This window comes from Xyrauchen texanus, chromosome 25 (genome assembly GCF_025860055.1).
Source record: "Xyrauchen texanus isolate HMW12.3.18 chromosome 25, RBS_HiC_50CHRs, whole genome shotgun sequence".
Lineage (NCBI taxonomy): Eukaryota > Metazoa > Chordata > Actinopteri > Cypriniformes > Catostomidae > Xyrauchen > Xyrauchen texanus.
In genome coordinates, this window is record NC_068300.1 from 23,654,094 (window position 1) to 23,681,382 (window position 27,289).

At 37.3% G+C, this 27,289-nt stretch overlaps 1 protein-coding gene across 3 annotated transcripts in view; it reads right to left on the reverse strand.

Annotated features, from left to right (window-relative positions):
• LOC127618666 (rho guanine nucleotide exchange factor 10-like protein) overlaps positions 1-26,526 on the reverse strand; it is a 65,450-nt gene extending 38,924 nt beyond the window's left edge. Inside the window, exons 1-16 of one of the 3 annotated variants that reach the window (XM_052091251.1) lie at positions 26,238-26,526; positions 17,322-17,387; positions 14,339-14,647; positions 13,895-13,922; positions 13,437-13,510; positions 9,384-9,497; positions 9,064-9,197; positions 7,108-7,221; positions 6,302-6,410; positions 5,873-5,976; positions 5,268-5,345; positions 4,530-4,709; positions 3,842-3,958; positions 3,458-3,550; positions 1,182-1,352; positions 328-473 (exon numbers count right to left, since the gene is read on the reverse strand). In XM_052091251.1, coding sequence (XP_051947211.1) covers positions 328-473; positions 1,182-1,352; positions 3,458-3,550; positions 3,842-3,958; positions 4,530-4,709; positions 5,268-5,345; positions 5,873-5,976; positions 6,302-6,410; positions 7,108-7,221; positions 9,064-9,197; positions 9,384-9,497; positions 13,437-13,510; positions 13,895-13,922; positions 14,339-14,647; positions 17,322-17,358 — 1,808 coding nt within the window. In that variant the 5' untranslated portion in view covers positions 17,359-17,387; positions 26,238-26,526. Of the gene's footprint in view, positions 1-327; positions 474-1,181; positions 1,353-3,457; positions 3,551-3,841; positions 3,959-4,529; positions 4,710-5,267; positions 5,346-5,872; positions 5,977-6,301; positions 6,411-7,107; positions 7,222-9,063; positions 9,198-9,383; positions 9,513-13,436; positions 13,511-13,894; positions 13,923-14,338; positions 14,648-17,321; positions 17,388-26,237 lie in introns of all 3 variants that reach the window. The other 2 variants (XM_052091250.1, XM_052091252.1) reach the window with 2 other exon arrangements.
• Between the last annotated feature and the right edge of the window lie 763 nt (positions 26,527-27,289).

Below are 27,289 nucleotides of genomic sequence, written 5' to 3' on the forward strand. Positions count from 1 at the left end.
CTTGATTGCGTAATGTACAACAAAACTACAGTTTTGTCTGCTGTGATTAATTTCGCCATGAATTCTGGTATTAAACACAATTTGTTTTTCTAAGATGAAGTTGAAATAATGCAGACTGATGGCAGAAGAACATACCATTGATTAACCTCACGGTAGGTCTGTTTTTAAAGGTATATTTTAATAATCAATTATTAATAATCTTAATAATAAGTTATTATTAATAATCAATTGCCATATGGAAAAAACGAATAGGTGTTTCATTTCCGGAACCAGAATGTTGCTCTCTATTGTGATTTCTACATTGCTAGACATAGGGAGAGAACTTACTTTAAATTGATGTTTGCACAGACAACCAAGTCATTCAAGAGGAAGACTTTGCGCTCTTTAGATTTGAGGACTTGACCCTTCTCACCATAGACAGTCTCAATCAATGTCTCGCACATAATCAGCTGCTTCTGAACTGAGTTCAGCTGCTGTTAAAAAAATAAACATTTTAAAAGTAAATGAATACATCATTACTCAACATTTTGAGAATCTTTAATCATCTTCCTTTAAATAATTTGAATAATTTCAGACTTGAAAGTCTGGAAAGTGTCCTTTAAAATATCACTTGCATCGCTAAATAAATCTACAGTTGCTTATTTGCAGTTTAATGTGAGTGTTCTCTGTATGCAGTATCTGTATGTAAAGGCGGTGGGAGCACTCTAGTGGGAATAGAAGGTATAAAAAAGATGTGCAAGAGTTCAGACAGAATGTCAGCGGTGCATAAACTAGATAATCAAACTTGACAGCTCATAAAGCCCAATAACGGCATAGCCATTTAAGAGAACCATTTCAACAGGAAATCAGGGAGCAATGGTAATATAGCTGACGCTTTAAAGGTTATACATAAAATTTACGTTTAGGAACTCGTATATACTTTACATGGACTAAAAGTCCCAAAACTCCAATTCTGATTTCAATTTTGATTTAATAGGTGCCACTAAAATTACATTCAACTATCAACCTGACCATCCTTGCAAGGAAATCTCTTTGTCAAAGCTGAAAGAGGAAAAATGAAAATAGCAGTAATCAAACTGACAGCTCATGTCCTGCCAGATTAGTTTGTAAAGCCAAAGTATTATGTTGTTTGCTTGCTTTGAAGTGCTATGGTGTGCGTTTGTAGTGTGGTGAACTTTGACCTTGCTGAGGCTGCGGTCACTGATGCTGCGAGCGAGCTGTTGGATCTCAGCGACCTGCTCTGCTAGCCGTTTTTGCTCATTCAGCTTCTCAGCGAGAGTCTCAAGTTCAGTGAGGGCCAGCTGCAGTGGCAGTCTGTCCTGATGCCCCACAGGAGTGTTCTTCAGCATGTCCTGCAGAACACAAACAACATATATATTTACATTTATTCACTAATTACTATTTAATTTAGTCATTTAGAATAGAATAAATTAGAATAGAATAGAATTGTCCATGAGTCTGGGCCAGTGGAACTTGTTGCATGTACATTTTAAAGACATACTAAGTGTGTGAATGTGCAAGTATGCATACTGTGTGCAATATAATTTACACTAAATAAACACTTTACAAACAATTTAGTACAATATACAATACCATACAATGTGCAATATACAAAACAGTGTGATATATAATACAGTACACAGTAGATTATTTTTCAACTCCTTCACTCCAATAGCCTGGCTCCATAAGGAAAATCGATGGTAATGCTATATTATTTTGATTTAATTAAACATAAATAAAAAAGTTTAGCCGTTAAATCAAATTTTCAACTGTAGTCTTAAGCAAGTCTTAACAGACTAGGGCATTTTACGGCCATATAAAACTCCCTACACTCATGCATTATGTCCCTGATCAACAGCCTACAGTAACAGCACCCAAGTGACAATATGCAAATTAAGTCACTGAATGTAAGAATGATCTAATGAAAAATAATATTTGACAGAACTGGGCTTTTGCTGCTGTAGGAAAATAGTAGAGACCTTTATAAGTAATTAGCATGCAAGTCAGAGGCATTGAGGGAGAGGGCTATCACCAGTGCTCAGGTTTCCACATTTGAACATGCTGCCTATGCAGTCATGTCATATCATATCATATTATATCATATCATGGTTTTGATTGTAAGCACGTCATATGTGGGATTAATGTGCTTTACTAGCACTCTGTCTTTCACTTCCCCACACAGAACATTCTGAGGAAATTCCACCATAATTAAAGTTCCCCTCAAAGATACATTTCTTTGGTTCATTTGTTTTGTGTGCATGCATGTGCATTTAAGAGAGCAGTGAAAGTAAAAAAAAAAAAAAAAATTCTGTCACCATTTACTCACCCTTATTAATTCCTGTTCCAGACATTTTGGAGACTGTTTTTTTATTTTATTTTTTCATGCAGTTTCAAATTAGAATGCAAAAGTGCAATAAAAGTATTATTAAAGGAATAGTTCACCCAAAAGTTTTAATTCTCTCATTTTCTCCCCCTCATGCCATCACAGATGTGTATGACTTTCTTTCTTCTGCAGAACACAAACAAAGGTTTTTAGAAGAATATCTCAGCTCTGTAGTGAATGTGAATTGTGACCAAACTTTGAAGCTCCAAAAGGCACATAAAGGCAGCATAAAAATCATCCATAATAATGTCTTCTGAAGTGATCATAATCGGTTTTGAGTGAGAATAGACCATTATTTTTAATTATAAAAATATACATTTTCTTTATATATTCTACATTACATTATACATCAGCAGTCTCCTTGGTGATCATGATTTCAAGCTCGATTACATATCCTATAGCGCTATCTAGCGCTCTGCGTGTGCCTCAAGCACTAAGAAGTGTAATTAACCTTGAAATCATGAACATGCCTAGAGGCTGCAAAAGCAAGATGTACATTGCAGGGAGTTACATTTTGGTCTGTTCTCACCCAAAACTGATTAGATCCCTTCAAAGTCATTGGAGTTTTATGGATTCATTTTATGATGCTTTTTAGAGTTTTGGCCACCATTCACTTGCATTGTATGGGCCTACAGAGCTGAGATATTCCTCTATAAACCTTAATTTAATTTCAGCAGAAGAAAGTCATACACATCTGGGATGGCGTGAGGGTGAGTAAATGATGAGAGAATTTTCATTTTTGGGTGAAACATTTCTTTAAATTAGTCCACATGACATGGGTTTAATAATAATTCTGAAGCCATACAACAGATTTTATGAAAGGAACAGACCTCACTGGCTTTAGGATACTTATATGTATGACTGTATGGACTACTTTTATGCCGTTTATATGGTGCATTTAGGGACTTTTTGAAGCTTGGCAGCTCCAGTCCCCTTCTTTATAATTGCATAGAGAGAAAAAAACCTTCCACAAATTTTGTAAATACAGATTTGGAGTGACATGGTGGTGAGTAAATGATGACATCATTTTCCTTTTTGGGAAAATTATTCCTTTAAAGCTTTCAAAGTACTAACCTGAAGCAGAAGAATGAACTGAGGGAAGCGCTGGATTGGTTTGACCATCAGCCCATAAAGAGTGATTCTGTCCACACTGGATGCCTGCTTTTTCTACAATCCAGTACAACACAACACAAGAACATGTCGGCAATGACAAGAACCCAGTATCAGCATTTTCACCTTCTTTATCATCTGCAGATGAAAATTATTAGTCCAATTACATAAAAAGGAAATTACATGCATGTCCTTAGCAAGTGAAACAATTTGAGATAACTAGGGTTAAGTTTTTTTCCCCCCAACCCAAAGTATAAGCAATAGTGATGTTTGCATTACCAAGCACCACAAATTGAGATTTACATTGTGAAGGGATAATGACAATTAGGAGCAGAATAATTCATTCACCTTGAGAAACTCCAGGAATGCTGGTTTGGACATACAAGCTTTCTTGATGAGAGCCATTGCATTAGTGAAGTTGTTGACATAGTCACTGTACACATCAAGCACCATTGACTTGGAAAACTGAAAGAGATTAATATAATGCTCCATTTAATGACATACACATAAAGCCCTGTTATGGTAAAATCTATGACTATCCTTGCATTCCTAGCTTCAATAGTTATGGAAAGACTACTTGTACTATTGCTCTGGATTTAACTCATCATCCTATCTAAAACACAATGTGCTCAGCTGCAGGGCACAGCCTGGGAGATGCAGAGGAAATAAATTGGGTTTAAATAGAACTGCTGACAATGCAATCTCCTGTTTTTTTCCATGTGCAAAGGACGATACTTCAGCACAAAAGTAAAAGAAAGCAAGTCATATTGGACTAAATATAGACCATTACACAGCTCAACTGACCTGTCACTTAGATTGACTTTGAGCTGAAGTGTGTCATTTTGGTGCCAACTTAGCATCCCCAAACAGGACGATATCTTTATAATCAATGTAAATAACCTGCTTCTTTTAAATATTAAAATGTGTTCAAAATTACTGTTAGTTAACCTAATACTTGCAAGTTCAAAGTTACAAGGACCTGAAGCTTTACAACACATCAGAAAGGAATGTTTCAGTAGAACAACAGGAGACGTACAGAAGCTACAAAGAGGTCTCCAATTTTTTCAGAATTGTCCCATTCAGCTACACGAGAGGCCAGCGCAATCTGAAATATGGAGTGACACTGCAGTATCTCCTTCAGCCTGTAGAAAATGGGCTGGATCTTCTTTACACTTAATATCCGTGGCTCCGCCTCAATTAGTGTCTTCTTATACTCCTGAAATACAATTTAGATAGTAAGTATGGGTCACTTTTATGTTCAGATTTTATTGTGGTGACAAAAAAGTACTTACTATCAATTTATTTGTCATTTTAAATAAATTCCTTTTGTTACAAATTAATATTCATACATAATATTCAAGAAGGTGTAATAATCTTTTTTGTATTTCTTTCTCTTTTGTGAAATATTGCTATTTTTTCCCAATTTACCAACCGCTTCATAAATAACATGTTTAAAGAAAATAAAACAAAATTGAGAAATATTTCAGTAATGGAGAAGTTGTCTGCATTATGTAATGCATCATGATCAGTCGGCCTTTCATCATTACAAAATAAACCCAGACAGGGTGATCAGGACCTCAATGCAAAGCGAAGATTTTAGAATTATGAACTTATTAATGAACAGTTATTTACTATTTCAAATATTCAATCAAATAAACTTTTGAATGCAAAATGGTGCCATTGATCTATCAGAAACAATATTTCAAGTGTAACAAAAGTAATGTTTGCTAAATATAGTACATTATCTGTCAGTTGTCTTTACTATGTCACTGACCAGCAGGATCCTCTTGAGTGAGTCTAAATAGCTTCTTTCACTCTGGATGATAGAGCCAAGAATATGACGCCTGACAATCTGGGACATACAAAATAACATTGAAAATACAAATGAGGAATATGAATTAAAATATGTTAAACGGAGTTCACCCAATAATGAAAATTCTCTCATCATTTACTCACACACATGCCATCTTAGATGTGTATGAATTTCTTTCTCCTGCTGAACACAAACTAAGATTTTTAGAAGAATATCTCAGCTCTGTGGGCCCTTACAATGCACGTCTGTCTCACCCACACCTATCATATCGCTTCAGAAGACATGGATTAAACCACTGGAGTCTTATGGACTACTTTTATGCTGCCTTAATATGCTTTTTGGATCTTCAAAATCCAACAGATTTGGAATCCAACAGAGATATTTTCTAAACATTTCCATTAGTGCTTAGCAGAAGAAATTAAGTCATGCACAACTGGGATAGCAAAAGGGTTCAAACTAATGTTAAACTTTAGGCTTAATATTTATCATTAAAATATGCAAAACTAGCTAATTTTGAAAAGTGGATATTCTCACACATATACACGCATAAACACACAGACATGCACCTGTTGGCTACTGAGCCCCTCTGGCATGGGAGAAAGTTGAGGTGGTGGATGCTTCAGTTCAGATACAGTCACATCCAGATATCCAGAATCATCCTCTATGTCATCTGCATATTGACAGTGAAAAGCACAGTTAATCTCCTGATCCCCATCAACTTCATAGACTATTCTAGCATCTTCCATCTCCTCCCTGTAGGTCAACTCTCTCTTGCAACTCTGTTATATATCCTGTGATCCTCACATAGGCCATCCAATGCTTGCTGAGAACTACACAGTTCAGTTGCTATTTATAACATCTTAGATCAGAATTATTCCAAATTCAAGACACTTCGAGAGGCATTGAGTCTCTATTATTTGTTTATGTACTGTTCCCTACTAGGTGACAGAAAACAGCAGACATGAACAAGAGGAAATGAGAGTCACAAGTCAAACCTGTACAGTCTTTTTTACTCAGGAAGGACACTTTGCGCATCATGGCTATTTTTGTCTTTTCCAATCCATCTTTCGTGCCATTCCTAGCAGCCTTCATGAGCTGTTGAACCTAGGAAAAGAGAATAAAAAAGTAAAACAAAAAAGGACAGTGTGGAGGAGAATGAATCAGCAGAACTGAAAGGGAGAAGATGGGGCAATAAAAACGGACAAAATCCAGTTTGTGGGTCAAGGCAAACCCTTAAGGTCACTTTCTGCTATTGCAACACACTTGCAGGATGTGTACTGAAAAAGAAAACAAAATAATTCATGAGGGGTTACTTACCTACAAGCTGCATGTGGGTTTTGGTGAACATTATGGAAATTATGGATGTGACTAAATCTACATAACTCCATACATTATTTTGGATCCATTTGTTTAACACGTTTAATGCATTTGGGTGCAAAAAAAAAACGTGTTTTTCACACAATACGGGTCAATATTTTCAGAAAAATAATAATGTATAATTAAAATGGTTTAAAACTGATTTTTAAACCTCTGACAGAGTTGACAGTTTACGTTGTTGACCAAATAACCATATTTTGCATTATATTAATATATTAAATGCAGTAGCAATTTTGTTACTAGCTACTAAATGAACAAAATTAAAAATAATTAAATTATCTAAAAATCGTACAATTTGTGTGACGGAGTGAACATATCATGGTTGTGACACTGAAAATAGAAGCACAACCACTTATAAATTGTGGTTTTGTTGCATGTCTCAAGAATCAGTGAGAACTACACATCTGCTGCTGCAAAAATGTACCTTAAAATCATAGCTTTGTTTAAGTTGGCCAACATCTGATGCCCCTAAACGCATGGCTAGCTCGCGCCTGGTCTGGAAACAGCGTTGCTTCAGACGCCGCACATCTGGAGAAATCTATATACCACAAAGCCATGGCCACAGGCAGTATTGGGGGTCGGATTGAAACAGTGCATAGAGAAAGATGTGAAAAAAGGAGAGTAGGAAAACAGTGAGTTAAGACAGAGAGAACGATTGAGGGTGTAAGAAACACAAGCAGACAGTGATAACATCATGGCCAACAAGAGAGGGAACTGAGGCAGACATAACAGAGTGAACAAGAAAGCAAGACGAGAGATATAGCCTCACTGAAATCTGACATTAACTTTAACAGCCCTTCTACTCACACAATAGCCCTTAAACAAAAGTACACGTGTTCTGATTGAATAAGGCCCAGTTTGTATGCTCTAGTTAGTCTAGTAAAGGCTTTCTGTACCTGTTTTCATGCATGACGTGCCACATCTGTGGATTAAGACCAGATCCTCTGCATGCATCAATAGACATAAACTACAACAGGAACAGGGTAAACCCGCCAAGGAAAGAGAACTGAAAGTAAACTCACAGCTTTGTGAAAAGCCATCTTTTACAGATCCTTTTTTGTGTGTGATGATGACGGGTCATGTGTAATGACTCAGAAATATTGTAAGGGCTTTTACTATTACAGAAACGTGAGGGTTTGCTACTGGGCATGCATTGCCACCTTTTGACAAAGTACAGCAATTCATTTTACTATATTCCTTGATACAAACACCCAAAATAAAGGAATATTCCAGGGGTCAATACAAGTTAAGCTCAATAGACAGCATTTGTGAAATAATATCGATAGCCACTAGCCACAAAAATATTTAAGAAAAAAAAAAAACAACTTTCATTTAGAGCAAGGCACTTACAATGCAAGTGAATGGTGTCCAGAACTTTGAAGTTCCAAAAAGCATATAAAGGCACCATTAAAGTAATCGATAAGACTCCAGTGGTTAAATCCATGAAGCGGTATGACGTGAGGGTGATAAATAGGTCAATTATTTTTTTTTTTTACTATATATCTCAACATTCACTTCCACATTCTTCTTCTTTTGTTTTTGGTGATTCACATTCTTTGTGCATATCGCCAACTACTGGCAGGGAGGAGAATTTATAGTGAAATTTTATAGTGAATAACTTAAATATTGATCATTTTCTCACACCCGTCATATCACATCTGAAGATATGGTTTAAACCACTGGAGTCATATGGATTACTTTTATGCTGCCTTTATGTGCTTTTTTTAACTTAAAATTTCTGGCCACTATTCACTTGCATTGTATGGACCAATAGAGCAGAAATGTACTTCTACATATCTTTGTTTGTGTTCAGTAGAAGAAAGAATGACAAACAGGTTTGTAACAACATGAGGGCAAGTGATTACTACCTAGAAGGGCATTTTGGGTGAACATCCCTTTATCGTAAAATATTTATGTCTTGTGATTATGCTTTTGAAAGTGTGCATTATAATGTTTATGGACTAGCCTCATTCACTTATGTGAATTACTGTGAATATTTTATTTTTTGGAAATAAATAAGGGACTGTAATAATATTTGATAATATTTCAATATCTAATAATATTGTTTGTGGTAATCCACATTATGCCACAACTGCTGTCAATCGAACATAACTTGTATATTAACTTGCAGACAGTTTGTCAGTCTGTGTGTTGCACAGCAACAAACAATGTTTGACCCAGAACAAAAAATACAAAATAACTGGCCAAGTTACTTGAAATTAACTTCTTGTTTGTAGAACTGATGTATAAAAGAAATATCACAAGTCACAATCATGCTGTTGTACTTAATATCAGCCTCGTCCTATAACTGAATCACTGTCGTGCTGATTTTTAGTACAACAGCAAGCTTACTTGCATAATACTGCTTAAGTATTTGTACCTTATTACGGGTGGGCTGCTTGGTCTCACTGTCTGACTGCTCGTCATAACTCTCAAACTCACTGGAACCCCAGCCATTGTCTATCAGTGCCGACTCACCAGACCTCTGCACCTCCTCATAGATCACGTCATCCTCTGAACAATAATAAGAGGTGCATCTAAGAATTATCTCTAATTTGTATTAATATAGGCTGGTAGTTATAGAGTGATCAAAGTCATTGCTTGCTATGTACATTCAATGGCAGACTCTACCTACTGTAGATTGGAGACATTATTGATCCAGAGATGGTTGGAACATGATACCCATATTGGAACACTGACCTGCATCTGGAGAGGTGATGTTCTCACTAGGGACATCATCGTAGATGACCTCTGAGTGAGCAGAAGCTGGGTTCAACCTCAGCTGTTCTCCCTCTGACATAGAGACAGCGTTTTCTAGAGAACAGAGACCTAGAGGGTCATTCAAATAGTTACAGACAATAATTGTGTTCTTTAGACAGATAAGCTCTTTCACATAAAGAATATCATGACTCTTATTAGAGGGGCTTAATGGAACTGTTCACTAGATATTTTGAGCATTTTCTAAGCACAAACAACAAAAAGGGTGTGGGATCCTACTTACTGGGCAGGACATTTGGGTTTGAAATCTTGAAGCACCGGTTTGATCATTACAAATTTAATTCGTTAATCATTCAGAACTTAAAAAAGATAGGAGCATGTGAACTCAAATGGTGGAGCATGACACTAGCAATGCCAAGGCCATCATAGGTTTGATTTCCTGGGAACTAAATAAATGTGTACCTTGAATGTACATGAGTTCCTTTGGATAAAAGTGTCTGCCATAAACATAAAATGTAACTGTATTAAAGGAATAGTTCACCCAAAAGTGACAATTATTTCCTCCTTTACTCACACTCATCCATCCCAGCTGTGTATTACTTTCTTTCTTCTACTGAACAAAAACAAAGTTTTAGAAGAATATCCCAGCTCTGTAGGTCCATACAATGCAAGTGAAAGGTGACCAGACCTTTCAGGCTCCAAAAGTACATAAAGGCAGTATAAAAGTAATCCACACGACTCCTCCAGTGGTTAAATCAATGTCATTAAAGTTATATAATAGGTGTGGGTGAGAATATTGATGTCCTTTTTTATTATAAATCTCCACTTTTACTTTCATTTTCACATACTGAAAGTGAAAATGGAGTTTCCATTTTTGGGTGACCTATCTCTTTAAGCTCTATACACGTTGAGAAACTGAATTCACATGGAATTATTACTGATTAGCAAAGAAAAGCATAATAATCCTTTTGGCACAGATTTGAACACAGATTCTGACAACAGTAGCAAAAAATAACAAACTCACTCCTACACAGAAATGGTGGATTGACAGTACATATAATTTTCTCTATTGTGACAGTGAGTACAGATTTTTTGACAGGCTCTTTTTACCTAATGATGTTGCCTGCGGAGTCTTCCCTGCGGGAATTTAAAATACCTCAAAGTGAAATGTTCTTTAAACTGTTTAGGCCCCTACAAATCTGAAGGTTATCCCTATACTGCTGTCTGGGATGTCAGAGAGAGATCATTTTAAATTCGGAAAACACATTAATTAGGAGTGGCAGTATAATAAAATATCTTTCCTGTGACTTAAAGGAATATTTCAGATTAAATGGGTTAAATTGGTTAAATACATTTAATATGTTAAGCTCTATCAACAGCATCTGTAGTATGCAGTTAATTACCACATAAAATGTAAATCTATGGGGCAACGGATTAATTTCTGTTTTTTCTTTTACAAACTGAGGTACAAATCAGTACAATTATTTTCTGTGGTAATTGATGGCATGCCACAAATGCTGATGATAGAGCTTAACTTGTATTTAAAGGGACAGTTCACCCAAAAATCCTGTCATTTTCTCATCTTCATGTTGATCCACATTGTCTTTTTTTACATGAAATAGAAAAGATTTTAGGCAGAATGTCAGCTTTAGTCACCATTCACCTTCATTGCATCTATTTTTCCATTCAATTAAAGTGAATGTGACTGAGGCTAATATTCTGCATAACATCTCCTTTTGTGTTCCACAGAAGTCAGTCAGTCATACAGGTTTGGAACAACATGAGGGTGAGTAAAATTTTATTATTGGGTCAACTAACCTGGAATATTTTTATTGCTGCTATGTAGATGACAGTGATTGTCCAGCAGTGTGATTTTGCATGTATGTACTATACATGTTTATAGCACATTTTGTTACCCTGAAGAAAATGCACAAAGATCTAAAATGGTGTAGCACTGACAGGGGGAGCAGAAAGGGAAATAGATGCCAGGCAGAATACTAATTACCAGTCATGGCATGACAAGAAAAGACTGTATTTTCAGAATCAATACAGTGCACTGACAACAGTAAGTATATCTATAGCCTTCGGCAATAGGCCCTGGATGCTAAATTATTCCGACAGTCTGAAAAAAAAACTTGATAGGGTTGTCAATCATTTCAGCCAGAAATACAGAATAGGGTTGGAAACTCTAAGCCAAATACAAATTTAGCACATGGCTACAAAGCTATTCCTACTGTCCAGGGGAAGTGTACCTTTATGTAGTCGCAGAGTGAGCTCTGAAACCACACTGAACCATTCCCGAGAATGAACCGGTGCTGCACACACATAGCAGAGACATCTGCTTCTTAACAGCCAAGGGACACATCTAGACGTTACTTCCGTTATGACCGATGCTAAATTGCTGATCATTTCTTGGCTTAAGTTAATAAGACCTCTCAAAATTATGTCAAGTGATCATTACATAAAGTATTTAGAGCAGGCACACATTTTTTTCATTGCAGATTGCACAATTTAAAGGGATTGTTCACCCAAATATTAATACCTAATGCCATTCCAAACTTGAATGGCTTTGTTTCTTTCATGAAACACAAAAAGAGGTGTTAGGCAGAATGTTAGCCTCAGTCACCTTTAACTTTCTTTGTATGGTAAAAAAAATGCAATGAGGGTGATTTGTGACTGAGGCTGTTGTATTCCATAGAAGAAAGAAAGTCATACTTATTTGGAACCAGGGCCGTAGCTAATGATGTGAAAAGTGGTAACGATTCTACCACAGGTCCAAGGGGGCCCACACCAAATATTAAACTGCATTTTTTTTAATATGAAAGGGGCCCAGAATACATTGCTACGGCCCTGTTTGGAACATTACGAGGGTGACGATTTGGGGGAGATCTATCCCTTTAAGAAAAATAATTAATGCATACGCCCTTGAATTTGAAATTACATTTTTGATTATATTAATTGTGGCATTTTGAGTTTATGATCACTTGTTGATTGTTTGATTGCTGCTCCACATGGTGAACAAAATGTTTAGAAAACTCTTCCTGATTTAGTGCTGAATAAAGCATGGACATTTGTCTTGGTTATGTTGCTTTCTTTCTTGTAAGATTCCTGTGTGTGTGTGAATTTGATTAGGCATTGCTTTTTTTTTTTTTTTTAGATCAGATCAGATTTTTCCAGATCTCTGTTTTGTATGATGTAACACGTTACATTAGTGTGGATTTAAAGAAAGGTGAATGTATGACACAAACCCATCCCAGAGCCACCAACCTGTCTGAGCATGTCTGTGGACAGACTGCGGTATAGAGGAGTAGATGCACTCTGGCACAAAATGTGAACCTGGAGATATATATTGTCAAACACATCTGTCAGATTTAGGCGTTGAGATAAACTGTCTTTATGTACACTGGGAGTGATATGTTTTGCAGATTCAGCAACGCAGATAAACTGTTTAAAATACACTACAAGTCAAAAATGTGGACCTACCTTATACATTGATTTTATGTGTCTCATGCTCTTACAGACCTTTTAATCTAAAGGCTTATGCTTAAATGCTTGAATTTGTTTTGTATACTAAAAAATGTGTATGTAAGTATGAATTTCTTTACAAAGCACAATAACATTTGGTAACAATTTACAATAAGGTTCCATTTGTTAACATTAGTTAACAATATTAGTTCAAATGAACTAACAATGAACAATACTTTTACAGCATTTATTAACTCCTTAGGTGCCACCTTATGAAGTTGGTTGAGAGAAAGTGTAGCTACTTTAAAGATTTGTGGTCACTACATTATCATATGTCCATTTGTGTTATTTTATAGTTTTGATTACTTTATTGTTCTTTTATCATAGTAATAAAAAATAAGTAGGTGTGTCCAAACGTTTGACAGGCAGTGTAGATTCATAAAAAAAAAAGTAGTATTCATAACCACAAGTAACCTTAATGTCCATTGAAAACAACACAAAACTGTCAATGGCATTTAACGAGTTTAGAGTCAATTTCATAAATGTGACAAGAGTTCTACAGTGTAGTACCTTCATAAATGTTATTTTTCTTCCAAGCGCTTGCCGGTTCATCAGTCATTCGAGGCTCGGCAGATACAGAACTCCTGAAACAGCACAATAATGTATTTGAAAACTGTCCCTCAATGTTTACTCTAATTAGACACTGTTTGCTTTTGGGCACATCACATGACCACTAGATGACACTAGACCCAGAGCAAGTTGTTGAATAACTACTATGTTCACATTAAAGGTAAATAATCCATCCTAGGCTGAGACTACAGATTTTTACAGAACTAAGACAGAATGTTAATACAAGAAAAAAAAAGAACACTTTAAACTGTATGCATATGAGGATTTATAGTGTCTCTATGAAATTCCTGTTAGAATAATAAGAATCAAGATGTTCAGTTGAATATGTTAAAGCGAACACATTAGGTAATAAATCGGTCATAAAATCAGCTGCATTTACAAAAACAATCGTTTCTTACCCATCAGGAGATTGTCTGGCCACCATGTCTGCAGGGAAAACAGAAAATAGGTGGAATGTTTTATATACACTAAACCAGGGGATTTCAAAGTCTTAGAAAGTGGACCTCACCTCTAACAAATCTTTCAAAGATATCTGTTTGACAATGAGATTATTTACAGTAACTGTTTTTTCTTGAATATTTGGGACAAAAATTGCAGGTCATTGGATCACTCTCAGAATCATATACATAGACTGCATCTCTCACAAAAACATGAAGACATGACATGATTTAGCTTATCACATTTTCTCTTTGGTATCTTAATGCATGGGAATATCCCACATATGTGAGATAAATAAATATATATATATATTAGGCATTCTAGATAAACTTATGATAGTAAATCTTAAACTGAGGGAAAAGATGTACACATATATTACAGGTTAACACATACTACAAGCTAACCTGGGTATGTTGAGTGTGGATTTGTGGTGATGTCTTGGTCCTCTCCGTTAACCGACTGCTGGTAACTGTGTGTGACACGCTTTATAGCTTGAGAATAAAGTGCATTTGAGGCCATGCTCCCTTTAGTCCTCTCTGAATTCTCAGCTTCTACATGAGAAGATTCCGACACTTTCTTCTGTTCAGAGTTCTCTTCTGTGTCATGTTCATCTTCACTATCATCAAACTCAAACTTCTCACCAATTTCTTCATCTTCATCGTCCTCCTCTTCCTGCTGCTGGGGTGTCTGAGTCACACCAGTGAACATTGACTCTGAAATAAACATTAAAAGTTAATTTTCCTGACATCAAGAACAATAAAAACTCAATTTGAGAAAATATGAGTGGTGCTTTATAGTTATAACTCGCTGCTGCGATGCTAAAGGTGTTTGGGGTGGTTGCTAGGTTATCGCTATGCTGTTGATAAGGTATTTGTAGTGGTTTCTAGTTTATTGCTATGCAGTCACTAGTGGTACTAGGTCATTGCTAGGTGGTCAAAAGAGCCCACTTCCAAGTCCCTATGATTTTCTGATAAATAGATAAGAAAGCCTTAAATGGAACTCTCCCTTCAATGTTAGTTTTTCACATGTTTTATAATTTGCCGTACCAAACTCAAATTTATTAAATTTAGGATTAGGGGTTTGTTCAAAACTTAAAGGGATAGTTCAACCAAAAATTCAAGTCAGCATAAAAGTAATTTATTAGAATTCAGTAGTTAAATGTACATCTTCAGAAGAGATATGATAGGTGTGGGTGAGAAACAGATCAATATTTATTTCCTTTTTTATTATAAATATTCACTTTTGTATTCTCCTTCTTTGCATATGCATTCTTCGTACATACCGCCACCTACTGGTTGGGGCTGGTCAAAGGTGGCAATTTAAAAAAAAAAAGGACTTAAATATTTATCTGTTTAGCATTTATCATATCGCTTCAGATGACTTGGATTTAACAGCTGGAGTCTTATGGATTACATTTATACTGCCCTTATGTGCTTTTTGAATATTCAAAGTTATGGTCCCATTCAATTGCATTATAGCCCTACAGAGCTGAGATATTGTTCTAAAAATATATGTTTGTATTTTGCAGAAGAAATAAATTCATACACATCTGGGATGGCATTAGGGTAAGTAAATGATGAGATAATTGTCATTTTTGGGAGAACATTCCCTTTAAGTATATGAGCAAAAGTAAAAGTGATTAGGATACATTGCACTCTCTGTATCTAAGCAGCTGCATTTGTATTCCACTATGAAGCCAGAGATTGAAAGAGGCTCAAAATATGTTTTGACCGTAACACTGGAGCCAAAACCCAGCCCCCCAATGAGTCATCAGATTTGTTCTGAAAAGCACACAAAACTCAGATTTAGTCATCCGCCCCATCATCAGAATACTTCTACAATATACATAAGCTAAATGCCATGACTCCCTCACTCTCAAAGCACAACATAGCACAAACATTAAACACATAGACAACAATATTTGTCATAATGGAAACAATCTGTTACATTCTTCAAAATTTTAAGTCCAGAGTTTCAACCAAAGAGTCCACAGTGCGTTGTGAGATGACTTCAAAGTACTAGTGTGTAACGATGACAGCATACAGTATATCCGCAATTTGTTATAAACTACAGTCAAATAAAACATCACATCACTTTTATGGAATTTCAAACAGTTTTACATGTTGTTGTTGGAATACTGACAAGCCAAAAGCACAGGGATATGGATTACTGACTCCTCTACTCCTCTGGACTGAGAAAACAGACCATGTGATTAGCAGGATTACACATGTGACCATATGGTCTCTAGAGAGAATACTCAACTGAAAGCACTATGTTCTAGTAAATGTTTTCACTTTGTTTTCAAAAAAGTGGGTTGTGCAAATCAGGGACACAACATTTCTATGTTTGAGGTAATCAATACAAATACTTATATGCACCACACTGTAAAAACAAATGTTCATCATTGTTACCATGCATTTACTGTAACTTGTCATTTCTAATTTCTATCATTTTTATTTCAAGTTTCAACTTAGTGCAATATGTTTAAAATAAGTGAAAACTTAGCAGATTGCACTACTTTGATTTTACAACCAGATTTAAGCAACATTTAAATGCAGGTTTTCAATTTTACTGTGTTGAAATCTTTTATAGTGCACTTTTCAAAATGTCCCTTGCAAATTTTCCTTATAAAATTTGATCAATGAGTAACTCAAGTCTATATAAACTCACATGACTTGAAAATGGCTCTAAAGGTCAACAATCACACAGTGCTCAACTGCTATCATCCCATTTTCTTCCACAACAGAACAACGGGTTGAGTGTGAAACAATTCTTTACCTTGCCTCTTCTCCTCATCACCCACTCTCCAGCAAAAGTATGAGAACCTCTTATGCCCTGCCAGGTGGATTTTAGGTGACATTATACATTTAAGGGACTGCCTCATGCAAGCGGTCTCCATGGCTGCAGGGTGGATGTGTGTCAAGGGAAGGTGGCATATGGTGCCGTGGAAGAGTTGCTCTGACAAAGCATATGGTCAGTTACCTTGAGCACTGCCTAGCCCCCAAGCCGTTTCCCAAGCTCTCATCAGATTAAAAGGGTCATGCCGTATTCCCTCAACCAGGTACACAAGCGTCTTGTCCACAACTGTGCTTTACAGTTTACACATTGTGTTCTGTAGTATACACGATCAGGTGATGTGTGGGTCATTATCAGCTGTAATGCTGTGATTATGTTTCACTTTGTTTGAAAAGAGAGCCACCCTTATGTGTCATGCCCATTGTTTGGGCCTTGTTTATACCAGAGTGTTGTGAACAATGTGATGTCACATGTACCTGCTCTAACAACTTGTCAACACTACCAATTCATGGCATGACTAAGCGCCACTGGGCTTGGTAGGTTTGAATAATATGTAATAATTTGTTGCTTCATAATACTGTATGTACTAACCTTGCTGAGGAGGGTTAAGAGACTGTGGAGATGCCATGATGTTAGACTGTGTTCATGTCTGCACTCCTGTAAAAGAAAAAAGACTCATGTTACCACATTTTTAATACAGGTAATGATATTTTAAAAGGACTATTACATGGTCCTAAACATATTTTGTAGGTAGTCCATGGTGTGTATCGTTCATAAAAGTAGCTTAATTAACACCTCACTCCTAGATATTAGGGAATTATGACTAATGTGGTAATCAATGTTTCCATAAAGCTGAAGTGTGTAACTTTTTTGGTGTTAAATAGTTTCTCCAATTCCAGCGTAATATGTAGAGACAATAATAAGTAAGCCATTCTTAGGTTAATTTTCTCTAAAAACTGTAAACACTGTGTCTCTGTGGCACTTTACAAATTCCTATTTGTGAACGGCAAGTTCTGTGCACTTTGCTAGTTTTAACAATTTAAATGACATAAACCATTGAGATTTGATGCACTCTGTTCAGGTCAAGTGTCAAGTGATGACAACGTTCCTCCAGGACCATGGTGCTACATAAATCAACATAGGACAAACACAGAACCACATGAGACTACACAGACTAAATAACATTTCTACATAATGTGCACGTTGTGGGCGGCTGTGGTTCAGATGGTAGTGCGGGTCGGCTACCAATCGCAGGGTTGGTGGTTCGAATCCTGGCCCACACGGCTCCACATGCCGAAGTGTCCTTGGGCAAGACACTGAACCCCGAGTTGCTCCCAATGGCAGGCTAGCGCCTTGCATGGCAGCTCTGCCGCCATTGGTGTGTGAATGTGAGTGTGGATGGGTGATTGGGACACAGTGTAAAGCGCTTTGGTAATCTCTAAGGTTAATAATAAAGCGCTATATAAGTGCAGACCATTTACCATAAAGTGCACGTGCAAACGTGTGCAAAAAGTATGGGACAGTACAATAAATTACTAAAAGGAACAGGACAATAGGCACAGTAAGAGACAGTAAAGTGCCGACCAGTACACATTTGTAATTGAGTAGTGCAAAAAGATGACACATTCTAAAATGCTAAATGTAAACATAACATACTATAAAATAGTGTTCTATGGACATAGCAGTTATTGAGGTAGCAGCAGGTATAAAGTGACAATGAATTAAAGTGCAACTCTGGACATGTGCAAAAGTTGGATGGTCTACAGGTGTGTAGGTGTGTGTGTGTGTGTGTGTGTGTGTGTGTGTGTGTGTGTGTGTGTGTGTGTCAGTCCCTGAGTATTGAGGAGTCTGATGGCTTGGGGGAAGAAGCTGTTACACATTCTGGCCATGAGGGCCCAAATGCTTTGGTACCTCTTGCCAGACGGCAGGAGGGTCAAGAGTTTGTGTGAGGGGTGTGTGGGGTCATCCACAATGCTGGTTGCAGCGTTTTATGTAAATGTTTTTGATGGAGGGAAGCGAGAGACCCCTATGATCTTCTCAGCTGTTCTCACTATCCTATGCAGGGCTTTGCGGTCCGAAACGGTGCAAGTCCCAAACCAGGCAGTGATGCAGCTGCTCAGGGTCCTTTTTATCTAGGTGGGTGAGGGCCAGATGGAGGGTGGTGGCGATGGCGTCGTCTGTTGAACGGTTGTGACGATACGCAAACTGCAGAGGGTCTAGTGAGGGGGAAGCTGGGTCTCTGAGCCTCTCGAACACTTCTTGATGATGGGTGTGAGTGCGACAGGACGGTAGTCACTTCTTTGGCATAGGGACGATGGTGGTGGCCTTGAAGCACGTTGGAACGACGGCGCTGCTCAGAGAGATGTTGAAAATGTCGGTAAGAATAACTGCCAGCTTGTCTGCACATCCTCCAAGCACTCTGCCAGGAATGTTGTCTGGTCCAGCAGCCTTCCGTGGGTTTACTCTATGTAGAGTTTTTCTCACATGGGCCGTGGTAAGACAGAGTACCTTGTCGTTGGGAGGAGGGGTGTTCTTCCTCGCCACCACGTCGTTCTAAGTCCCAAACCGAGCGTAGAAGTCGTTCAGCGTATCTGGAAGGGAGGCATCTTTGTCACAGGCAACTGATGTTGTCCTGTAGTTGGTGATGGCCTGGATACCCTGCCACATGCGCCGCGTGTCGCCGCTGTCCTGGAAGTGACTATGGATTCTCTGTGCATGTGCCCGCTTTGCCTCTCTGATGGCCCGCGACAGCTTGGCCCTCTATGTTCTTAGGGCTGCCTTGTCATCTGCTCTGAAGGCGGAGTTTCGGGTCCTCAGCAGTGCACGCACCTCCACAGATATACACGGCTTCTGGTTGGAGCGTGTGGTGATGGTCTTGGAGAATGTGACATCATCAATGTACTTGCAGATGTAGCTGGTCACTGATGCTGTGTATTCCTCCAAGTTGGTAGAGTCGCCATATGTTGCAGCCTCCCTGAACATGTGCCAGTCAGTACACTCAAAACAGTCCTGAAGAGCAGAGATGGCTCCTGCTGGCCAGGTTTTCACCAGCTTCTGAAGCGTTTTTGTGCACCTGACGAGCGGTCTGAATGCTGGAATTACTCACCATTTACTTGCATTGTATGGAACTACAGAGCTGAGATATTCTTCTAAAAAACTTTGTTTATGTTCAGCAGAAGAAAGAAAGTGATACACATCTGGAATGGCATGAGGGTGAGTAAATGATGAGAATATTTTAATTTTTGGTTGAACTATCCCCTTTTCTTCCATTGGTTGTACAAACAGATAATCCTACAAATGCACACCATTGGTCGAACCACTGTTGCTTAATCAGTTTGGTCAGGATGCTCAAACCAATGAATGTTCAATAGCGACACTGAGCCACATGCAGAGATTCACTTTTGGGTGAAATTAACCAATGAATAACTTACTTACAATTGTCTATATGCATGGTTACTTCCTGGTTTAGATAAGCCAGCTCGGACATTTCCGGTCAACTGTCATTCCTGAAAAAAAATTTCAAAGATGTTCTATACTCGCTGCCTGCAGGATCTACCTCGAGTCAACATAAATACAATGCCTGATTCAGTCAAATTCAAAGACTTCATCGAGCAAACATAAAAAGGGATTGAAGCTGTACATATCCAGCTATATCCATGACTATGAAGGTAAGTTAGCAAAAGTACGCTATAATTCTTTCGTTCTGTAAGCTAGCTATAGACAGCTAACGTTGTTGAACGTAAGTTAGCTACTGTTAAGTTGAAAGAGTAGAGGCAGGTAGGTTGCCAGCATTTGGCATTGTACACAGTGAGCATGTTTAAAACACTATCTACACTGACTCCATGTAGTTCTGTTATTAAATATGTATTTCAGTAATCTCAGCCACTCTCAATAAAATGATTTACCTGAACCTCAAAACACATAAGCTACAGTATCAATTGATAATAATTATTATTCCTTTACAGGTTGTTCTCAAAGACTCTTAACCTGTTGAGCTGTTGGCCTGTCATTGCTCGTGTGGCAGGGCTTGCACTATGGAATCATGTTGCAGCTTTGCTCTACCAGACCTCACATTACAGCCAGGATTGAGTAACGGCTGTCCCCCTACTCACAGGTGCACAGGGTCTGAGCTGCAGTGGCACAAACCTAGAACCCAGGTGATGTTTTCAACACTACCACAATTAACATATTATGTTACATTATGTGTCTCACTTCTTCCTGGTTATGTTATGTAAATCGCATCAACTTTCAAGGCTCCATGCAGCATCCTTCCTTATGAAAATGTGATCATATGAGCTAAAACATTTTTACACAAAGTAAATAAGTTCTTTTTCAACATTTCTTGACAGTGCTTTAAGCCTGGTCCTACAAATGAGATTGTGGTGTTGTCAGCTAGGCCCAAGGAGAGGATTGGCTGAAGGGATCAGGTAATCTATAGTAATGGGCAGTATGCCTGCTACATGAATTAAAATATGTACTTGAAATGTAAAATTGTACTTTGTATTTTTAGACTAGTCTTTATTAGACTTAAGATGAACAGCTAATTGAACTGAATGTCCATACACAGACAAGCATTACTTAATGATGATAACAAACAGTACATAAACGCTTGTCTAACTGTTCTGTTGTGTATATTTTCAGGAGTAACTTGAACAAAGGGGCCTGTGAATGGACCTGTGACCTTCCAGACATGTCAGTTCTGCGTGTGAATGAGGTTTACCAAGGAATGCCCAAGGAAACTGCTCCACCCACAACAACAATGGGAATAGCATTTATTGAATTGTTTATTCAAAGAATATTCAGAGATAGTAGAGTCATAAAAACAATCAAACAAAAGGTTGATTAATTTTACCTACCTATGCTTTTGGCTTAAAATTTCCATGGTTAACTTTCAATCCGTTTTTTTACAAATTTCAAATAGTTTGGTGGAGAGAGTGATTACATTTTTGACAAAAGATTATAAAGACAAACATTTTTCTTTTTCACCAACAAATTACTCACAACAAGCAGCAATATGTAATAAGGTACTGTAAATAGGCTCAGCACTGATTTCATGTTGACTTTTAACTGTCCAGGTAAATTCAAGCTGAGTGAAAATGTTACATTCCTTAATAGTGTGAGGCAGATCAAGGCTTGCCTTACCAGCTGAATCCTCACTCAACCACTCCTCCCAAATTTACGGGAAAGGCTCCCGGCATGTATCAGCACAACACAACTCAACTATGAGAAATGACTAAAAGGTGATATTGAGAAAGGTTCAGAATAAACTTTAGGACAGATTTATTTAAAGCAATATTTATTCTGTCATACTTTACTCACCCTCATATTATTCCAAACCCGTATGACTTTCTTCCATGGAACAAAAAAGGAGGTAGAATATTAGTCTTAGTCACCATTCACTTTCATTGAATGGAATAGAAGTATGCAATTAAAGAGGATGGCAACTGAGACAAACATATTACTTCACATCTCTGTTTGTGTTTCATGAAAGAAATAAAGTCATACAGGTTTGTAACAACATGAGGGTGAGTAAATGATAGAAGACCAGTATAGCTGATTTGTAGTTGGGATGCTGGCATGCTTGTATACCCACCAGATATTTGAAAGACCCTGTAAAATCATGATTAAAAATTTGCTGATTGTAGATTATATCTATTAGCTTTAAGGTCATCTATTTGCTAGTGTGGTAGTTCTCAAGCTTTTTGACTCCAAGGCCCCTAAGGTAGGCTATTGGATATTCATATTATAAGATATTTCCATCAGATACTTCAACTGAAATTATGACAAAGCTTGTTTTTCAAAGTTTTTTTTAAATGTAAGAAACTACTAGTATAAATAGATTAAAATAATTAATCACGATAAATTTTGTGATTCCAGAAATGTCTAGAACTCGAACGTTCTTTATAAAAATCAAGCTGTTAAAGGGAGTTATTACACTGGTTTAATTTGTGTAAGAGAGATGCATTTTCAATAAGTTGAATTATAAGAATTAAATTACAATTATAATAATATACCTTATTTTAAATAATTTTAAGAAATCTTAAGGCCCCCCTGGAAGTGTGCTGGAGCCCGACCCCCTGATTGACTGTGCCAGTGTACTTCTAAACGCTGACAAAATTTGTATTCAGAAGATATAAGCATTTCAAATCTGTAGTCTCTCTCTTCCGGCTAAAAAGACTAAGGAACATCCACGACGTCACAAAGAAGTTGAGAACCCTCTTCTAAACAAATAACCCTAACACCTTCTAGAACAAGAATGCACCCTCCCCTTACAATTGTTCAGCATATTCGGCTGTTTTAACTGGTGCTGATCATGACCTCTCAGGGCACTTCAAAGGTAGCACAATCCATGCTGTAGGGACGCTCCAAACAGATTTCTGAATAAGAATCGCTTAAAAAGTGAGTTTTGGCTGAACGCCACCTTTCAGCCATCTGAAGCTCTCATAGTGGAGGGTAACTGTCTTAGAAGGGAATAGGGCATAGGAATGATCACTTCTGAATGGGACGTGCCAACAAGGAAGGTTTATTTCGTTTATTTGGTTTTTGTGCATCCAGAAATTTCTTGGGATGTACAGCTCAAGTATGTGTTCTTCATTCTTTATATTCAGTGTATTGTGATTCAGAACATGGATATATTATCTTTTAATCACTTGTTTCTCATTCATCTGCATTATACTTGCACAATGGCTTCAGCCTCATCCTAAGTAAAGACTGCAATGTGCAGTGTGCATTTGTGGGCTATATATGAATTAATATTGTCAGTTAGATCATCGTTCGGTTCTCTGGAAAAGCTGGCCAATATTGAGATTGCTTCTCAAATTTCCTCGGTAAGTGGCTCTTGCATGACCAGCGTGGTGGAAAGGGGTTTGTGTGTCTGTTGCTGTAAGCTAAAGCCTGTTGGCTATTTTTAAAAATGGGATGAGTCTATCAACATGTACTGCCCCCCTTCCTGTTTCAGTAGGAAGTACGTCAAAATGCCAAATCGAACTGCGCTCATCAAGGCACTTCAGGGGACTTTAACCAGCTTAACCAACAGACTTCCTTGGTCAAGCAGCTCCACGACAAAGGCCATGCAAGTTGGCCAGACTCAAGCTTCATGGTGAACAACATGGCTATGCTGGTCCAGCACCAAACCAGCAATTAATCTGAATGGACCAGCAAGAAAATTCAAGCTGATCTTTTCAGCTCAGTTAACCTACATATGAATTATAGCAGTGTTTCCCAACCACTGTGCCAAAGATTGTCAGGTGTGCTGTGGAAAATTATCAGATTACACAAAATAAATTAGGGCTCCGGACTGAGACAAATTTTTCAAACATTTTTCCTAACAGTGCAATTAAACTTTGCAAGAGGTCGCATTGGTGCGACTACAAAGTTGTCTGACTCGCTGATTGTTGTTTTTTGTTCCGTATGAGAAATATAAAACAGCAAATGTTCCAAAAGTGAAAGGATCAGTCAGCGCAGAGATGTCCATTTACACGTGGTCCAGTCTTGAGCGCTAAGCCGGGCAGATCATCAGAAACAGAGCTGCGAGAAGCACGGACTGGGTCACGAATTCTGCATTGATTATTTGTTTAAAACCTCTATGAAAGCCCATAATATGTCGATGATTAAACCAGTTTAAAAATGTTAACTTTTAAATTTTTAAATGTAAAACTTTCTAAACAGCACTGAAAAGGAATAAAGGAGAAATCTGCACAATGAACAGACAGAAATTGTAAGGTTTCAATCCACACATCACAGATATAAAAAATATATTTACCATGAACTTATATCAATATAATAGTGAGAGAATACAATTTAATTTCTGAATGTGTATTTCTTACGAAAAATTGCATAATTTGTTTTATGGTTACTGCTAATCATGATCTTACTTTTACTTACTATGATCTTATTGCAAATGCCACAGTTAAAACTATGGCTACAATGAAACTTTCTACCAACTCAAGTGCTGGTGCGACTGTTTGTAGAATTTAACACCGGTGCGATCACTCTTAAATGATAGTCTGGAGCCATGTAAATAAATAGATAAATAACAAATTATTTACTGTGGCATTGCAATAATTAATTTGCAAGTACAAATCTAAAAATAAGAAAATATGCAAATTAGTTGTTTTATTCATTACCCAATTAGTACTCTTGACACCTGTGATCTCATAATACACCATACCTACGTGACTTGCGTTTTTTGCATAGCTGAATTTCAAACATTACGAGTAAACACGCATCTAAAATGGACAGAAAACATGGAAGTTCTTGAAAAGGAAAACTATCAACAATGGTTATGTGGGACAGTGGGATAGAGGTGTGCCATGGGATTTGTTTAATTTTAAAAAGTGTGCCATGGCAAAAGGTTAGGAAACACTGCATTATAGTACAATTTGCAATGTCTTAATGAGATGTATTTAATATAAAGTTCTTGCCAGAATAGACAAAGACAAATAGCATCTATCCAAATTCACTCTGAGAGAGAGCACCACATGGCTGAATGGTTGAGAGTAAAGCACACAGTAAAAACTGTGTACTTCATGTCTCTACATGGACTGCAATGAATGCCACTGCTCCCACCAACACCAAGCCACCTTTCAAACAAATAACAGAGGCATCACCTTGGACACAGTAACAATGACAGAAGCATCTAGACTTCCACACATGCAGTATTAACGCTCCATTCACATTCAGCTTACAGTATTTTTCCCTCTTAAACACTGTTATCTCCTTCCACTTCCTGTTTGAGTCACTATTTAACCCATTAATCAATACACTAGACAGCAGATGACATGATGAAAGACCAGCGTTTCATATAAAGTATTGACATTAGTGGCAGCAGCAGCCTTGTAGAAAAATGACCTAAAAGAGTGATTTGAGTCAAAATGGTTAACTGTGTACTGCTGATACAGTCTGAAATATCATGGACAGGACATGAGATTGGGCTAACATTTACAAGTCTGATAACCTGTTCAAAATCATGTCACAAATGAAACACAGAGAAAGTCATCCACTATTACTGTCAGGTGAAATATGGCTTTGTTTTTATCTACCCCACTAAGTTTCACTCTGGGATCATGAAACCCTATTGTCTTTCTTTTAATCTATCCCTATTTAGGAATGTATCATGACAGGTAAGTCAATCAGGATATACTATCTCTCAAAACTGCACTATTGTTGTCTCATAAGAGACCAGAATATTATTCATACAAGATCAGCACAATTTCAGAATATGCATATTGCAGAAGTATAAAATACACTTTCTCCATAACTTAATTAGGACAGTGTTCTTTAATATGAGCCCAATACATTCATCAGACAGTTATAATGACCAGAATGACTATGCATACTACATTTTGACTAATTTTAATATATTATAAATATGTAGTTCCATCACTCTCACTTGCCCCCCCCAATGAGCTTATATTGCGTTGTCGTATTTTCATGTTAAACAACATAAGCAGCACTATATTTTTACCTCTCGTTCCAAGGAAAGACTTGCTCAGTAATCTAGCTTACCTTCAATGTCACCCATTTATATCGTCCTTATTGATCACAGGCTATCAATATAAGTCCATTGTCATCATGTGTGCTCCCATCTTTGCGCAGTGCAGCCATCTGTAAATTTGCGAATGATGACAGCACTATTTCTTCTTCAAAAAGCACAGAAATTATAAAGAGCGCATAGCAACTGTGTTATTTTAACGGAAGAACAAGTTCTGAGACACCCATTGTATGAACTGACAAGGCGTCTACAGATATCAAACTATTCTCCTCTATTATTTTCCTGAGTCCCTCCCTTTTTCCATTCTTTGAACTCCCTTCTTCCCCCTGCTGTACATCAGGAGAAAGCCTCCCTCGCATGCAAATACTCACAGATCCAACCAGCCAATGGCAGATGTTCAAGCGAGCAAATCCACCAATCACAAAAAAACAACTCTTTCAATCGTTCCATGCTGTTGCACAGCTTTCAAGGACAAGACTTGAGCGACTAATATACTTATCTTGAGATGCCCATAATGCTGTCAGCACTAAAAAACACGCCCTCTACGTAGCCTATGCTATATTGCAATGATGTACCAACAAATGTGTAAGTCCACACTGTCACCAGTCGTGTGAAGTACTCAAAACTTAGCAACTCTGGTGCTTCTGCCAGTCCTTACTATCCTCAATTTTTTTTTATTTTTTTTTTATATGAAATATGGAAATAGGAATTATGAATCAAACTCTTTTGTTTTGTTTTTTAAAATGAGCCTTATTTTTTTTTACTATACAAAAGGGATGTTTCCTTTCACATATAATATATTCTAGGTAATGTTAAGGTGAAATAAGGATGTTTTCAGATTTCCTCAAAATTATATTGAAAGAAATGTACTAAATATTCCTTATCGGTCATATTAGACCTTTGTTATTATTTTATTTTTCCCCTTTGTAATGTAATGTAATGATTTGTAATGTTAGTTTCTTGCACCAAAAACATAAGCATTTTCCTTTCCCTCATGCACCCTGACCCATTAAATGAAACAGGCTGTTTTTGCAACTTTATCTTTAAGACCTTTGTTATGACTGGT